Genomic DNA, 18,763 nt, shown 5'->3' on the forward strand with positions numbered 1-18,763 from the left:
AAATTTCAAAGTTTTAATATAAATATTAAATGTAATACGGTGTTATAAACAACCAGACGAGTGCTGGTTTTTATTCATCATATCGATACGTCAGTTAAAAGTGTAACAAGTATGAAATATGAGAAATTGTTCCATAAACAATAACCCACCATTAAGACGACAAAGACAACAATTACCACAGAGACAGTCGATAAGTGAATACAGTTATTTGTTACTTCCAATATTTTTCCTCATATGTCTAGAATATTTTTGTTTCATACAGTAACAACCTGAGTTTCTTTCTTTTCGAACCCTTTTCTGGAATGTTGCTCTTTGGAAGTGAGGAATTTATATTATTTTTCTAGCTTTTACGCTCAAGGGTTTCAGGAATTCACCCTCGTCGATATTTTGAACTTCAAAGTTTCGAAATAATATGTATCACAATGTTATGTTACATATTCCTTACGGTTTCTAAGTAACTCAACTCACAGTGCACAAATATGACATAATAATATTTATTAGTTGCTTGGATTACGAGAATGAAAAATATAATTTAATTGCGATTTTTAACTTAGAGTAAGCTCTGTTTAAAACAATAAATACATAAAAAATTTGGTTACGACGTATAGTTCCAGTAGGTTATTTATATAGGCACTTCAAAGTGCCTCCCGGAGGTTAAATACTCAAAGGTCGGTCTTGAATAATAATTTATTATAACGTCTAAAACAGGCAGAAAATAACAGGCTCTTGATAAAAATGTCGTTATAAAATTTAAATAATTCATCTTCTGCATTACATAATTTCAACAGCCGATTACTTTGAATGTATTTACGTTGTTCAATAAAATCCGCAGGTTATTATTAAGTACCTACATGTTAGCAGAATAAACAATTCCTATATAATTGCCTGACAAATCTCTTCTTCTCCATGTTTTTCTCCTGCTCTATTACTTGTCAGTTACTCTCAACAAACTACACGAATTGCCATTGCTCTACCGAACCATTCCTAGCCTATTATGTTATCATGTTATGTAAGTATGTTTATCTACACCCATGCTTTAAATCCTCTATTAAAGATTCTGAAACAGTTAGCTTATTGCCAACATTAAAACACCCAATGTTCTAATAACCATTACATCTCCAAATGAGTGTTGTAATGTTCTACTGAATTTCATAACAACACTCCTATGTTTTTTTTTATCCCTTCAAGCGCAAAGAGTTTCAACATACAGCCACATTCTTATTGTTCGATGCGTGGTATCTGTATGAATTTCAAAAAAAGAACATTTTCGTTTACGCGCGCTCCACACTCCCAGAACGTCGCGGGCCGTAAAAAAAAGTAGGTTATTCGAATCCCCGCCATTTTTCTTCGATATTTTTATTGTTTTGTTTACAAAAAATGAGCGATTCATTTTAAACGCTGCAAAAGAACATTATATTCGAGTGAATTTTAATTATTGCACTACATAAAATGTAAATTACTACTAAAATAAATAATTGTTTCATTAATACTTATTTTATTTGTATATATAATCAGTAACGAATGATATTAGGTTACTACTAGGACTGGTGTTTTAATGTTAGTAGTAAGCTAACTGTTCCAGAATCTTTTAGAGGATTCATATTCTGGGTGTAGATAAAATCTTGTATGCAACTGTTGATAATTAGGTATCAAAACACTCATGTGATACTATTTTCACACTCGGCTTCGCCTCGTGAGATAAATGCACATTCGTGTTTTAATACCCCTTATTACACAACAGTTGCATAAATAACTATAATATTAGGCATGTTAAATAGATATTAATGTGCGAAAACTAAGTAACCGATCGGACTAATACTTATGTTTCAGAGAAGGTTTTAGTATAAATGTTGGTTATATCTCATCCGGAATAAATATTTTTTCACTTAAAAATACCTATATATCCGGAACACAAATAATTCAGTCAATAACATTATATTACATATGATAATTCATACAATGGAGCGGGCGCGTATTTACTTTGCCGGGTCAGCACTTGTACAAGAATATTCCAAAATCTTTATCCATGTACTAACCCTGATTGTACGACTTAGTTCCGGTGCCAAATTAATACATAACATGCAAAATGATACATAAATTAATTTGAAGGTTTACATACATCTTGTTGTTTCCGTAACAAAACCGGATTTGACTTAAATCTAATAAGTGACGGCCATTACAAGTGTTGGTATTATTATAATATTATTTTTATTAGAGTTGAAGCAAAATCAGGACGTCGTTTAATGATATTTATAATGTTAATATAATTTTAAGTGCGCGTTGTAAATTATTTATCGATCAACATTCAAATACCCTAATAAGTGTTTGGGTTTATTGGTATTACATGAGTAAATGAAGTACTCGTGTGTTGGTACCGCCATGAAACGCACTTTTTCTACAAATTATTGACAATATTGTTTCGATTGCTATACTACCCAGCCACATTATCTCTGGACCTCGCTGGAACGTGAAGCCCTCTCCCGTGTCCCTTTCACCCCCTGGCGTTGCGTCAGTACGGTTTGGAGTTTCATTACCGATAGGATTACATGATGTGGATATTTTCGTGCTATTTACTGAACTGAGCTTGAACTGCTTCGTTTTTTAAGTTTTCATTGTTACGTTTTCACTTTTTTTGTGAAAAGTCCTGTACTTTCTATTGTTTTATTATCGTTAAAAATACTTTTTTTACTTAACCTAGAGTCTTTCATTGATTTTTCATCACAACACAACACCCTTTATTAATTTTTTATTAATTTATTGATAATAATATCTTAGTGATGCTAGTTTTGCACAACGTAACAAAACGACTATGTGACATCATCACCACCATATTTTTTTACTGTCATATAAGTAACTATTGCAGTATACGATATATTTTGGTCTTTAACTTAATCAATATATAGATAGTTTGGTAAAGCTTGACTCGAGGGTTATGCATTCAATTGTGTCGAATGAAATTTACATTTTAAGCATCAGGTATTTGCTCATCAATTATCGTGAACTCATAGACTATTGATTTTTATTAGCGAAATTGAGAAGAAAATCGAACGCCGATCTAACACGTTTTAGGGACAAGATGAGCAGGACGTCCAGCTGATGGTAATTGATACGCCCTGCCCATTACAATGCAGTGCCGCTCAGGATTCTTGAAAAACCTAAAAATTCTGAGCGGCACTACAATTGCGTTCGTCACCTTGAGGCATAAGATGTTAAGTGTCATTTGCCCAGTAATTTCACTAGCTACGGCGCCCTTTAGAACACACAAACACAGTAATGTTCACACAATACTTATAATTTATATGAATGGAATAAAGGTATTTATATATTTACTATAAAAAAAACGGGTACCTTACACAACTCTACAAAAAATCCAGAAATACACTAAAACTAGGTGTACTTTAATAATATAATAGGCTTTATTGAAATAAATAAAAAGTTTAGTAGGTTTCAACACGACTGAATAAATTTAAACATCATTTTTATTCAGTTATTTTAAAATTACAAAGTTCAGTTATAATTTTATGTATTTTTCTAAATGTTAGTATTATTATTTAGTAATTTTTAACGTTCTACAGGAAATCTGGAGTGGGTTAATGCCTCCTCCAAAGAACTCAATATCAATATATAACTAAGTCTTCAAACATTTAAATAAAGCGTAGGTAATACCTGAGCGGTTGTAAGTGGCCACTTAAAATTCTATCAATATGGTAAACATTACCAAAGAACAAAACATTAAATACCACCACTTAATAAAACAAATTAATTCCGGGTTTGTTATGGAAAAACACAAATTAGTATTTGTTTTATACTAATCGAGGTTTGTTTATGAAAAAAAACGACAAGACAAGACAAGTAAAAAATACAGCTTGTCCGTTACAATATAAGTACTACTTGATGATTCCATGATACCGTGGTACAATACGTTGAACCGTTGACTCTCACCACGGAGTCCCCGGTTCGATCCTCGTCCGTCACGTATCCAATGTATTTTCAGTTTTCTAATTCATATATAGGTACGTTTATTAGACGTATACGACATGTTTTGTCAAGATATGTATAGAACGTCATTGGAGTTAAAACTGGAATAACCAAATTTTCCATAAATAACTCAAATTTCAGCACATCAATAATATATTTAACAGATACTTTAATAGTAATATTTTATTTTTCAACCGGTCCGTCAACAATAAAATAGCTAAGTATTTACGTATGCAATAACACAATATTATTTAACATAACCTTGCGCTCGATATAAAAAGTAGAGTATAACATAAAGTCGTTTGCATTTTTATTTGTTTTATAAACACAACGAGGAAGCACTATATATTTTATTTATTAGATTATTATGACAGAAAAGTTATAAGAATTTTAATATTTCTATTAAGAAAGAGATAGACACAATAACAGTGACGTCACATCTTACTTTTGACATAGCTAGTAGCTCTAATCGATCTTTTTTAGCGAGAAAGGGACAGAATTAATTTTATTTAAAATAAAACCGCTTTTTTTTCACTCATGTGGTACAGGTGAGGTGGTGCGAGCCATAGTATAGAAAACAGAAGTGAAGAGAAGTCCTACGTAACGTTTTCTCGGGGAGATATTGGCGATTTTGATCTGAAATCGGGTTGACCGAAGTGCAGAAACTATCGTAACCGAATCGCTTGTTTGTTAATTTGGATTGGAATTATACCACTTGCCGATATTTAAGTTATTAGCGGGGACCTATCACCTACCTAATAGTCAAGTAACATTATAAATATTAGTACTGTATGCCAATAAAACGGAGTTACATGGGGCACAATAAAAGTTTTGCACTTCTAGCAAATCGAAACTATTTGAATTTCGAATGTCATATTTTTTGAAACGTTGCAACCTTCTTAGTAATAAAAAAAGCAATTGGCGGAAAATCATTTATCAATTATTTTGTATCACACATCAAAGTTCTACGTACGCAACGAAAATGGAATTAAGTCTATAAGATTTTAAAGCGATTTAGTTATGATTTTAAAAGGTTTTTCTCGTGGCCAAATTCCTCAAAGGAAGCACCTCCTTGCTTGAGCACCATGAGGCGATGGTTTGCTCAATTTGAGAGGTCGGCTTTCTTTACATGACGAATTTCGTGAAGGGCGGCCTTCAACTGCCGTCAACGAAAATAATGTGGCTACTGTTAAGCGGCTTATTGAAGAAAACCCGCGGTTTACCTATGAGACTATTCGCGGTCTATTGGGGATTGGTATGAGCCAAATTCAGAAAATTTTACACCAAGAATTGAAAGTTCGGAAACTTTGTTGATGTTGGATCCCTCATGAACTGACCGCGTTCTCCTACATCATAACAACGCTTCTTCACACACGGCCAACAAAACTCAAGTAATTTTTAGCTTCCGAAAAAGTACAACTCGTCACCCATCCTGCACATAACCCCGACCTAGCACTCTGTGATTTCTGTATTTTTCCCAAAATCAAAGATTTGACGAGTGGTTTCACTTTTACCAATTCCGAAGAAGCAGTGATAGCGTTCAATCAGCACTTAGAAAACATGGCTTCAGATCTGTTCTCCTGTTTTAAAAAATGGTTTGATCGCATGAAAAAATGTTAAAAATGTAAAGGAGAGTATTTTTAAAAGCAATAAACATAATATTTTAGATAAGATAAGATAAGATCATTTATTTGTAGTCATGGGTATACATAGATGTTTCAAATCACAATAAAAGTGCTCTATTCCTTGCCCGCATGCTGTGGCGTACAAATAGTAATTAATAACAAGTCAAACAAATATATTTATACACAATGATAGTTAATTGATGTACATATCAATAATTGAATATTTTGAAATAACATATAACAAGTGAAATTGGTAAAAAGAAATTAAATGAAGTAATATGATATTTAAAAAATGTTAATTGAGTGTTGTATCTGAAAAGAAGTCTTTTATGGAATAGTACGATTTTGTAACTAGCACATTAAATAGTTTCTTTTTAAAACACGTCAACTTAAGTTCTGTGATAGTTGTAGGTATCTTGTTAAATATTCTCGGCGCCATTTCAAGAACACTATTGTACATCGAAGTTGTGTTGCTGCCATGTAAACGTAATCTATCCTTGCTTCTCAAATTAATATTGTGGATTTGAGATTTTTGGTTATAACATGTTGTTTTTTAAGTTACGCAAAACTTTTAGTGTGACCTACGTAGAATACAGTATCAACATAATAAAAATAATCTTTATTTGAGTACAGATTGTATTCTCCTCAGTCCAGATACCAGACGATACCAATTGTTGCGCTTACATATAAATTGGATAATGGATATCAAGGGTCAGTGGTATATCTAGATATCTTTAATGAATAGATTCGTCTGCGCATAATCTACATTTAATCATCGCAATCTTTAGTCAAAGTAATAAAAAATTCTAGGTTATTGTGAAGGTACATATATAAAAAGCCTACAACTTTTTTGCAGTGAAAACTTCTTTAGCCGCGTTGGGCACTTTTTGGTAGAGGACAGTCTTATTGGTTCGCAAACCGACATGCTCATGACTGGCGTACGTGATAAATAAATAATTTAAAAAAAAACCTATATAGTAAGACACTTTTTGGATGGTACACCCATCTCGTGAGTTCGCGTCACCGAATGGCATATAGCAGTATATCTGTAGCTATACAGCTGACGTATTGTGCAATATTAGTGCTGTGTATCTTATAAGTGAAATTGAATGGATTTAGTGAAAAGATAAATGTCTATTGTGCATTGTTGAAATAGTGTTTTGATTAATTAATATATTACTGAAAATAAGTTTTAAAAATCTCTACAACTACCAATTCTTTTTATTATTATTTACTGAACCAAAACACACTGTCATTTACAATTTCACAATTTTAATGATATAATAAATAATACCTGCAATATTTGTAAGATATGTCAATTAAAATAGATTTTTCGTACGTATTTGTGTTGTGTTTTTTAATGTGTGTTTACGTGTATATTTTATAATATCATTACACACCATATAACATATACACATAAGCACGTTGAGTATATATGTAATGTGTGTTGTTTTTTTCCTTATTAAACCACTAAATTATCTCTTGAACTTAGAACTGATCTTATATTTTGTTTATGGAAGGGGAGGTCAAACGTGCTCACTTGTTCTGCAACACCAGTGGAATTACAGGAGCGTTGCCGGCTTCTAGAATGGTTTCAACGTTAAGTCTTCTAATTTAGACTGCCAATAATCAGATGATTATTTAAAAGATTTCCGACTAGTTGTTAAAGTCAGAGAAAGTATCGAAGTGATAACTTCTTATGGAAGGGTACCATCTGGCTTCTCTTTCTCTCACTCATACGGCAGGGGTAGGCAGGCTCCTCCTCTCTCTCTCTAACCAATTGTTACTTTTATAATATTAAATAATGTACACCCACAAAATTTTAATGTACATAATTCAAGAAGTGTAACTAAGAAAAAAAAAATTATTATAAATAAAAGATTTTATTAATTAACAGCATAAAGTTTATAATAACCTAAGCTTCTTTCAAGTTAAACAATTTCAACATTAAATAGCAGCTTAGATTAGTTTAAGTTATCACTTCTGTTGGGAATCTCTAGACGCACACGTTTTCAATTAAACAGTAAACGTAATTCCAGAAAAATGTTCCAAACTACAATCATGAGTTAACAATACAAAACTCGTTACATGATTCATATTAACAGACTGACAAAAAAACAGCCCTACTGTTTCTCTTTATATGACATCATGACTTAGTAGCTCAACCCTCATGTATGGAATACACTAATATTTATTAAACTTTAAACACGAATTCCTTAAAATGTTATCTTTGTGGCTTGGAACGTTTTTCAGGAAGTACGTCCTGTTGATATACCTACGCGTTCGATATACATACATACTTACCTATAGTTATACAATATATTAACACATTGAGTAAAGGAGAAAGTGTGCTCAGTGGTCTTCGTAAAAAAGTTAGGGAAATCTACATCATGTTGGGCGAGTAGATATAATGACACTGCATTACAGATGTTACGTCAGCGCGAGCGGTCACCAGCACGCGGCCCGTTTGTAGCGATTTGTGGACTGTGACGTAATGTATGAACGATCGTAAAAACTCAAAATACGTGAATTTATAATAGCCTTAGATCCCACTGCTCGATTCTGTAGATACGTGTTTTTTTTATAAAACCAATTTTAAAAGAACGTTAATGGAGAACTCAACGTATTAGCGAATGGTTGCCTATAAAAAACAAAAAAAACCTCTGCTTGCGGCAATTTTTCAACTGGCAACCATGGCTTATCGTAAATAGTAAATATGAAACTTCAATTTTGTATTTAACTAAAAAAGGGGACTATAAATAATTAACAATAAAATACCTGTCACCTGGCCCTAAAGTTGCGGCTGACTGCGAGCTGGCAACCATATTTTTTTAAATTGTTACAAATTAAATTTATTATTAATAATATAAATTAATAATGACGTAAAATTTATTTAAAAAAACATCTTAACTTAGTTACTTGCATTTTACATTGCATATCACAAAATTAGTTATGCTAAAATTTATTACAGGTAATTGCGGCCAATTCTTTATAGACAACCTATCCCTAATACATTGTATCCTCACTCAACGTTTATTTCAAATTAGTTTTATGAAGAAAACACACACACACTACGTCTTGCGTACGTGGTCGCCATTCGAGTACTTTACTGCCCCAACGGCCTTCTGTCCGTCGAGCTATGTGCCCTGCCCACTGCCACTTGAGTTTCGCAACCTTCTGGGCCATGTCGGTGACTTTGGTCATCCTACGGATGTCCTCATTTCTGATTCGATCTCGTAGGGAAACTCCGAGCATAGCCCTCTACATTGCCCTCTGAGAAAAACATCTACTTCCTAATGGAGAACAGACAATATTGTGGAAATAGTTTTTTTTTTTGTTAGATTATAACTCAGTATACTGCGACAACTACTGAACTGATCGGAATAATACTTATACCAAAAGATGTAGCATGTTTCGGAGGTTTTACGTTTGCCGGGTCAGCACTTGTTGTATGATAAAGAGTGCAAATGTGTATTCGGAGTTGTAGTGTAAAAGTATTGTAAGTAAAGGAATCTATATAGATAAAATAATATTCAGTTAAGTAGTAAACCACCACATAATGACGTGAATGTACTAATTATGCACAATTACACAATTGTTTCTTCACTTATAACAAATATACAAAACAAACGTATCACGTTAATTAAATACTATCAGAGTACCTTTATTAATTTACATTGTGTGCGGTTTGATATACTATACTGTTGGGGAGAGTGGGGCACACTCAATCATAGGTTACAATATTATATATTAAAAAGTTTATTCACTATTTATTTATTTTGGTTAAAACAGTGTTATAAACCAATTACTTAAAGTCAAAGTTTTTATTTGCATAAACATGTTAGATTGATGCTACATAAATATTATTGAGTACATGTTTGCCACATTTATGACGTGCAAATTATATAAAATACATTTCTTACAATACAACAAAAAATCATTAGTTACAATAATATAAATTTAACAAAAGATTAGTAGCAGTATTATATAGTATATAGTCCAATTTTTAGTTGAAAATATTCGTCTAATGAATATAAGCAGTTTTTACAATATTATATTGATAGTTATCACTATGGGACTAGATTGTGATTATTTTATAGCGATAGAAATGACTGTACAGTATTGTATATTTTTATTGAAAAAAGCGTAAAAAAAAGAATGCTGGGAGAGTTTCTTGCGCCGCTTCTTCTCTCTCAGAGCGCCATTTGTTTCCGAAGCGGTAGTAGTATCTAGTAGTATAAGAAATGATATCAAAAAGAATTCTAAAGGAATTAATTTTGAGAAAATAAGTGCCTTTTATGCTTTTATGCGGGGACTCACAAAGTTGGAGCAGCAACTGCTCCAACACCTCAAGTCTCTTAGTAAATAGATCAGTATCAGGTCGGGCTTCTACCGGACGAATAATCAATTTGTGTGCGCTACCGTGCGACACGCGAGTACCGCCACAAGACGGCGACTATAATTGTCAGGTGTATACAATCGAATCAGCTCATTATGAATACCAGGGGCATCTATTAAACGCCTGCTAACTTTAAGTAAAATTGTTGCTTGGTCAGCGCCCGTCTGGTTTCTAGAGTGTTCTCTTTATTTATCTTTATAATATCTCAATATATGTAATATAGCTATATCAAATCAATACGGGAAGATGTCCTGTAACACTCCATTCAGTATGATAGTAACAAAACTAAGTTTTGGGTGAGAAAGTGAAGCTTATTGAAGTAAATTTTTATTTGAGTAAAAATTCCGAATTGAAATGTAATATTACGTTTATTTTTGTTAATATATAGTTATAATATAAATTGTAACAGTATTTATGGCAAGACTAAGTATATATTATAACTTTTTTTGAAATTATGTTTGAAAACTTTATTTGAAGATTAGATAATATGTTTATTATTATGGTTTAATATTTGAAAAGTGTTTTTAGCCACAAACTTTGAATCCGCTGACTTTTAAAATGATTAACTGTTACCCAGTCTCCCCTATTTCCCTACTCGTAATACTTTGAAGTTTGTTTAACACTTATTTCCATTTTTAACTTACTCAAGCGCATAGATTATATAATCATTTTGTAAAATGCTGTCGCTTTAAAAGAGTGGCAACATCTCTCTTACCACTTCTTCTCATTAAAGATTTGTATCTCATCATGATCATTAGCCGTAGGACGTCCACTGCTGGACAAAGGCCTCCCCTAAAGATCTCCGCGACGATCGGTCCTGCGCAGCCCTCATCCAACGTATTCTGGCGATCTTGACCAGATCGTCGCTCCATCTACCTACCAACACTGCGTCTTCTGGTACGTGGCCGCCACTCGAGGACTTGAGTGAAATGTGAAAGATAACATAGGAGCTTATTCGGAAGAGCAACGAGACCGCTGGCATCAAGATTAAATGGAATTTGAGAAATGTTACCAAGGACAATATACATATACTAACTGAAAGCATGATGAGAGAATATAAGGGTTACTAAGAGAAACTTCTACTGAACAAGTCAGGAAAAGTAAAACTGTTAATTTTTAAACATTTATCTATTTTAAAACTTCTATTGTAAGTAAAAATCATAAATTAATGTTAGGTATCTTTTAAAAAATAATAAAAATAAATTGCGTTATGTAAAATGCCATGCGCAAAAATGGTGTAAGAATTACTTACGAATACCTGTATAGTTATAATATATTTAATATTCTAAACATATATAATAAGGTAGACGAGACTATTTTATTACATTCTCTATACAACTACAAGGTTGAATTGATATTGATTATGTAATATATGTAATTCACTTTTAATATATTATTAAGAGAAACATCTAAAACATTATAGGTACTCGTATCTAGTATTGAAACCAGATCAAATTTTTCATATTTAATCAAAGACAATCTTGTTTTGGCATGTACCTCCGTTATCTTTAGGTTTTGATAACCACTATAAAAATTTTAATAAAATTTTACAAAGAAAATATACCCAAATAGACTTTAGTAACTATTTCTATTATGTAGGTCTATTTGACCGTGTTTCACTTATGGTGGGCCGCACCTGCGTCTATCGTCACGAAGCTATATAAACCACAAAAATCATTTGGTGGCCTAAGTAAAGAAAGTGATCACCCATAGTTAAACGTCTGGAAATGATTTACACCATCTTGGATAACTGCTCGCTAATTGATAACAAAATATACGAGCCTCTATTGTCGAAACGCAAGAAGCTACGGCACTCATTCACTTAGGGACGACATGCCGCATTACACAATAAATGTTAATATATTTTATTTAATTAGAGTACAGGTATACGCAATAAGTATAAGTATCTCTTCATGTATTAATAAGGATCATAACATAGCTAGAGATTCCTTCATAGATGAAATAAATTTATATTTGGGACCCACAGGATGGTGCCTAGTAGCGGACCCTTTTTCTGCCGTCAAAATCAGTAATGTGCAGGCACTGGCTTTTGTAAGAATCCTGAGCATCGCTACATTCAGGTAAATGTAGGGTTACCATCCGTCCGGATTAATTCGGAGATGTCCGAACTTTTGGAAACTTTTACGGCCTTACTTAATAATCTTGGTATAAATTTATACCAAGGTTTTCTTGGTTTTGTTTATGTTATTTTTAAGTTAATTGTATGTTATTTGTTCATTGCACTAGAACCAGCTAGTTGACTGTTACAGCTTGCTGGATCTTATAATATCTTGTCGCCCTTCCATTTCGCTGTTTCTGCTTCTAACTAGTATCTGTTTTGCAATCTCTGAGTGGGTCTACAATATAACAATAATATGTAGCACATATTGTCCTTGAATAAATAAAAAATAAATACCTGAGAATAAACTAAGAATATGCAAAATGTTTACAAATAGACGTTTTGCTTACGATACGTTTATTGGGACTTAACACGTTTCCCTCTTTTATCTGCAAGGCTGCTTGACATTCGAAAAACTTCAGAATTATCATTTGTATTGACAGTAGTGTCAGCGATATAGTCAACCTTTTTATTATTTTTGGTTTATTCCCACGTATTACTTTATACCAAGTTTATTTGTAAGGCTGGACCGGATTTTGTCCGGTTCTCTAACAGGTCCGGATTTTATTTTAAATTAGGTGGAATAAAGTAATGAAACGAAATGTTAACTAATATCTAATAAGTTTTTACGAGAAACGAAACATAAACGACATCAACTACAAAGTCTGTGCTTTTATCGAAATGTCATGGTTTTTGTCAGGACTTTTCAAATTACTAAATAGTAACCCTAGGTGAATGTCTTAATCGTTCCGTCACATTATATCGTAAAAAAAAAAGGTTACATTCGAACCTAGAGGCTGAAAGAAGCTGTTTCCAAGATCTATAAAAGCAGTTGCCTATAATAAGGCTCTTTAATTTCTAATAATTATGGTAATAATATTTTCTATTAAAAAACTAATTTACTTCTTGATTACTTTAAACTTTCGTAAGAAACCATATTCTGTGCATCCGTTCAACTTAACGTTATTGTATTTACCTACACATTACAAACGCTATAGCGTGCACTATTTCGTTTTATAACTTACATAATTATGTCATTATGTGTGGCCAGATACAATAGGCTTGATCGTCACGGTTAATGCCTGAACATAATGAAAGTACACTTCAGAGGAAATATTAGTAGACATTTTCTATACAAATATAGTCGACTTTTTTCTCTTTGGTTCTTAAAACTAAATCAACCTTCCTTTCAATAATTAAGATATATATCATCATTACCTGTCTCTACATTTTGCTTTTTTGATATTTCTAATTTTGTAAGTACTACAGTAGGTACTTCAAAAAGTACTTAATATGGCTACTCACATACATAATACACCGAGTACAAAACAATAATAGTCCGATACAGAATATTTCCGTTCCATTCAAAAATCTCAGAGTCTCAGAAACTTTATGAAATTAGGCTTAGACTGAGCGCAGTTGAATCGTCCTTATAAATATATTGAAGTGAATCTTCTTTAGAATCGTTGCGATTTCAAACTCCATGAAACGAAAAAATAAGTCCATGATGGCCGCCGCGCAAAATTATGATTTCAACATTATGGATATCGTATCCGAGGTTCTTTCTCGAGGGTGCTGAGAACGAATTTGGGATCAATTTTGAAATTCAAGATGGCCGCCGCGCAAATTTATGATTTCAACAATATGGATATCGAATCCGAGGATCTTGAGGGTGCAGAGAACAAAATTGGGATCGTTTTTGAAATTCAAGATGGCCGCTGCACAAAATTATGACTTCAACAATATAGATATCGTATCCGAGATTCTCGAGGGTGCAGATAACGAATTTGGGATCATTTTTTAAATCCAAGATGACCGCCGCCCAAATTTATCATTTCAACAATATGGATATCGATTCCGAGCTTCTCGAGGATGCAAAGAACGAATTTGAGATTGTTTTTGAAATACAAGATGGCCGCCGCACAAAATTATGAGTTCAACAATATGGATATCGTGTCCGAGGTTCTCGAGGGTGCAGAGAACGAATTTTGAATCATTTTTTAAATCCAAGATGGCCGCCGCGCAAATATATCATTTCAACAATATGGATATCGAATCCGAGGGTCTCGAGGGTGCAGAGAACGATTTTGGGATCATTATTTAAATCCAAGATGACCGCCGCGCAAATTTATCATTTCAACAATATGAGTATCGAATCCGAGGTTCTCGAGGGTGCAAAGAACGAATTTGGGATCATTTTTTAAATCCAGTGTCTATGAAAATGTGGGACGTTTTTATCCAAGAGGAGGGAGAGGGAGATTGAGACAGAGTGAGAAAGGGCGAACGTAGGATGAAGCACATGGCACCGCTAGTAAGTAGAACAACCTCCCTACTAGAGTTATATTGTACAGATACAGCGCGCGGCCGCGAAAACGTAGAACATCTTTCCTACTAGCGATGTATCGTGCCGGTTTAGCGCGTGGCCGCGAGTAAGTACAATAATAATTTCTAATATTGGCAAAAAACAATTGGTTTAGGGAACAGATTACGATAATTGATAATGATACAAACGAGATTTAAAAATTAGTTTTCCGAAGAATTTTCCCTTCTGACATGTGTACTTTGTACGCACGCCATTTTTTTTTAAATTACTGAATCTAATTACTAAATGTACAAACAAGAAACTCAACGGCCACTCTTTTCAATGAAATAGGGTATTTAACAATGGTTATAACATATATTACATATTAGTTTGTAAGGTGCTGCATCGAATAATATCAGATATTTCATAAAAAGTAATAAAGATCAAACTGTATAAGTATGAATTATCGTATATTAGATGCATCAACCTCTGGAGCTTGAACTCATTGTTTGTAAAAGGATGCTACGTGAACATGATGGCCGTGACCACCAAAGAGGATGTAAATAGAAGTTGGACTAAGTAAAAATTGAAATTTAGTTTAGTATGAAACGTGCAGTGATTTGACATTACTTTGAAATAGTACCTAGTAATTACAGTATGGCGATTGGCGTCGAAGTATAATCCGGCTAAGTTTGAGTGAATGCGAACAGTTGCTTAAAACGTAGTGGATTTCGGCTATCTCCGTTTTTTTACAAAGTTATATCCGTCATCTGCCAATCTATCAATGACTGCACGTTTCACACAATCGAGTGAATTTTTAACCGACTTTAAAAAAGGAGGAGGTTCTCAATTCGTCTTTTTTTTATATTTGTTACCTCAAAACTTTCGACTGGGTGAACCGCTTTTGATAATTCTTTAAGCTGGTGCGTCCCGTGTGGTCCCATTTAATTTTGGTTCAGATCTGACAATGGAATCCATGAGAAAACCATAAAAGTCTTAAATTTGCTATACATATGTGTATGATATATTTACATTTATTTTTAGATTTTTCATTGCTTCATTGAACAATTTAGCATATCTACACATATTTACACAAATTGTTGGTTAGTGTACTTCAAATTCACTAAAAATCATAAAATAAAAAAATTTAATAAATAAACAACCGACTTCAAAAACACTATTCCAAAACAATAGATATAATATGCACTAAAAAGTATAAAAATAATTGCGTATTTTTATACAATCTAATTAATTCATCTAAGTAATTCTAGTTACGATTATTGTAATTTTTGGAGTCGGTGTCATCCAAGATAGGTTTTTAACTACATACATAGTTATAGGTGAGATGTGCTTGATTCGTGAGGAGGCAAGAGGCGAGAGCGGGTCGCGGCGGAAGGACACCGTTTCAAAAAATAACAATAATAGTAACTAGAATTAGATTAATTAATTAGATTGTATAAAAATACGCATTTTTTTTTAATCTCGTTACAGTTGGTTAATTTTTGGAGGAGAAAATTGTCGTGAATAAAACCCTGACCTTTGACTCACGGCTCATAGTCGGAACTACAGTTGTCATTATCACACTGATAATTGCATTGATGATTGTATAGCGGTACATTGTTTTAGAAGTCTTACATCTGAAAACTGCCTTACCTAAGGTTTCTTTTTAATAGTTGAAATCCTTACCAGGAAGCACGAGAAGAGTATCCCTGCCACAGTCTTATCGGTAACCGTTGCGTGAATGTTTATGATGGCGAGGTCATTGATTGTCAGCATTAGCAATAAGAAAAAACCGAATATATGTGTCCATATGTTCATTGTCTCATTGGTCCACCAGAATATGCTGCAATGGAAAATTGTTGTTAGTAAACTTAGCGATGGGCTCTGAGAATTGGTTATTGATTACAATTTCGTTGGACAAGACAAAGTCAGTTTATACACAATGATCGACCCGTATCTAGTTGTTCCTGCACCATTTGATTTACAAAATGGCTGATGACCATGGTTGTGGATTGCTGCGGAAATTTTGTCCATGCATAGTATATTTATCATATCAACTAAGATTGTGGCAGTACCTAAAGTCTAGGAATAGGAACATGAAATTAAATATTATGTGCTAATTATTGACATTCCGGTGATAGTTTTTGATGTTCAATAAGTGATTTTGAATCCTATTTTTAATAAAAATAATTTTTTTATGGAATAGGAGGACAAATGTACGTACAACCCGTACGTACGTTTGTACTCCTGTTGTTAAGTGATCACCGCAGCCCACAATCTCTTGCAACACCCGAGGAATCACAGGAGTGTTGCCGGCCTTTATATTTGAATTTGAATTACCATGAACACTAAGAAGAGAAAAGAATTTTCTTGGTGATGAGTAAATACTGTGCAAATAGTAAGTATTTTACTGAATCTATCAGGATGAGTGTTTTTTGCCGCTGATTTATAAAGTGATTAATAATCTTTTTATGATTCACAATGTTACTATTTTTGTTTATCTAAGTTTTTCTATCTTTCTGTCTACACTATGTAGTTTTATAACTTAAATACAGCTTGCATCATTTTGATGAAAACTGGTATGTAATATATTAACTGTAACGTAAATGTATAAATCAAATCAATACATACCCAAACAAGAAAATTATGGTGTACATTGTCATACGAACTGACCCATCTTACTTTAACATGTCATGATAGATTAATACACTGACACAGTATGGAATAAGAGGACTAACCTGAGGTTGAGTGACCAACATCAGGTAGTAACATATGTAATTGATATAGAAACACAGAGCAACAAAGATTATTCCATACTTTGGTTGTTTGTGGAAGAAAGTTTGGAAGGGAAACAAAGTATGTCCCAAAGGTGTTTGCAACCTATCCCCATATTCTGTTGTTATGTGATATGATTATTTGGTAATCATAACTACACTCTTGACCAGGCAATAGTTCTATCTCCTAATAGGAGGTTAGACATAAGATCCAATCAGGATGGATTTTTAGTTTTTTTGATATTGTTATTTTTTAGTATAAAGCTAGTATTAATACTAAAAACTTCATTTACAATAGATTAGTATGGTAGGAGTTGTTGATATTTTAAAATGTGTTCAACTTCCCCACCAGGGGATAATAGAAATAATTGTATTCTGTAAACAATATTTAGTCTTATATTTTTATTAATTTAATGTCAAATTATTTTGAACCAAGAAGAACAACAAAACGGAAAAATAATCTGTCTACTTTACCTTTCCCAGCATAATCTAGTGGGTAAAAGTTTCCTATATCCATCTCTTATGAATGGATTGTGCTGAAGATACACGGGCGCCTCTTCATATTTCAATAGTTGTCTATAGTTTATGTACTCAATATCTTCCTTTGTTAAATTGTTATTGTCTTCTAACTTTTTACCTCTATGCAGCAATGTAGTTCCATTGCAATGTTCTTTATCTTGTACACAAGTTTCTTCTACCTGTCAAATTATAAAAAAGTAATAAATAATCTAATAGTTTACAAACAAAACAATGAATGTATACCTCCTTGAAGTAATCTTTATTTTTCTAGCATTAATGTATGAATTGTATTTGATAATAGCTAAAAACCATATCAAATTTAATGTTAGTAAACAAGGGCTTCGAGTTCACAACTTCTTTACACAACTACTTGTACTATTATAATATATTCTTTGACACAACAGATACATTGTTAACATTTTGAGCAGCAGGTTCGTAATGACATAAATAAATAATAATTAAACACTCATGACAAGAGAGGTACTAATGAATATAAAGTTATTAAAAAAATTATAACAGGAAATATTTTGTTAAAACAAAGAACTTACTTTTTCTATTGCCATAAACTGTAATGTTTCTGTGGAGCATTCACTAAGTTTTTTCGTCATTGTTATAGACATTTTTAACTGGCAACTAGTCTAATTATCACAGAATCTTTAGTAATTGCACTATAAAGGCACTTAGTAATCCATCAAGTGTTTAAATTTAATACAATAGTATTTGTTCTTTAAATTTAATAACTTCGGAATTTACATGATTTCCCAGACACCAATAACACATCCATCCCCTGTGCAACAAAAATCGCAACTGTCAAATCGTTGTCAGTGCAGTGGGCTCTGGGTCTGGACAGTTGGCACTAGTACCGTAGTACGACTACGACAAAGAGAATTTAAACACTACATTCAAGAGACGGGAGTGCCATACAAAATATTATGAAATATCGCACATATTGTATTGCACTAAATCTTGATACCAACATAATCAAGTAATGACGTAATATCAAAGCTGCCAATATAATAAATATATAGGGTTGGAATCAATACATAA

The 18,763-nt window shown here is 32.8% G+C and overlaps 1 protein-coding gene across 1 annotated transcript in view; it reads right to left on the reverse strand.

The window, feature by feature from the left end:
* LOC126965524 (progestin and adipoQ receptor family member 3) overlaps window positions 1–18,533 on the reverse strand; it is a 41,047-nt gene extending 22,514 nt beyond the window's left edge. The window contains exons 1-3 of the mRNA XM_050809187.1: window positions 18,265–18,533; window positions 17,672–17,895; window positions 16,110–16,266 (exon numbers count right to left, since the gene is read on the reverse strand). Of these exons, the coding sequence (XP_050665144.1) occupies window positions 16,110–16,266; window positions 17,672–17,895; window positions 18,265–18,336 (453 nt within the window). The 5' untranslated portion in view covers window positions 18,337–18,533. The remainder of the gene's footprint in view (window positions 1–16,109; window positions 16,267–17,671; window positions 17,896–18,264) is intronic.
* Window positions 18,534–18,763: the final 230 nt, after the last annotated feature.

This window comes from Leptidea sinapis, chromosome 7 (assembly GCF_905404315.1).
Source record: "Leptidea sinapis chromosome 7, ilLepSina1.1, whole genome shotgun sequence".
Classification (NCBI taxonomy): domain Eukaryota; kingdom Metazoa; phylum Arthropoda; class Insecta; order Lepidoptera; family Pieridae; genus Leptidea; species Leptidea sinapis.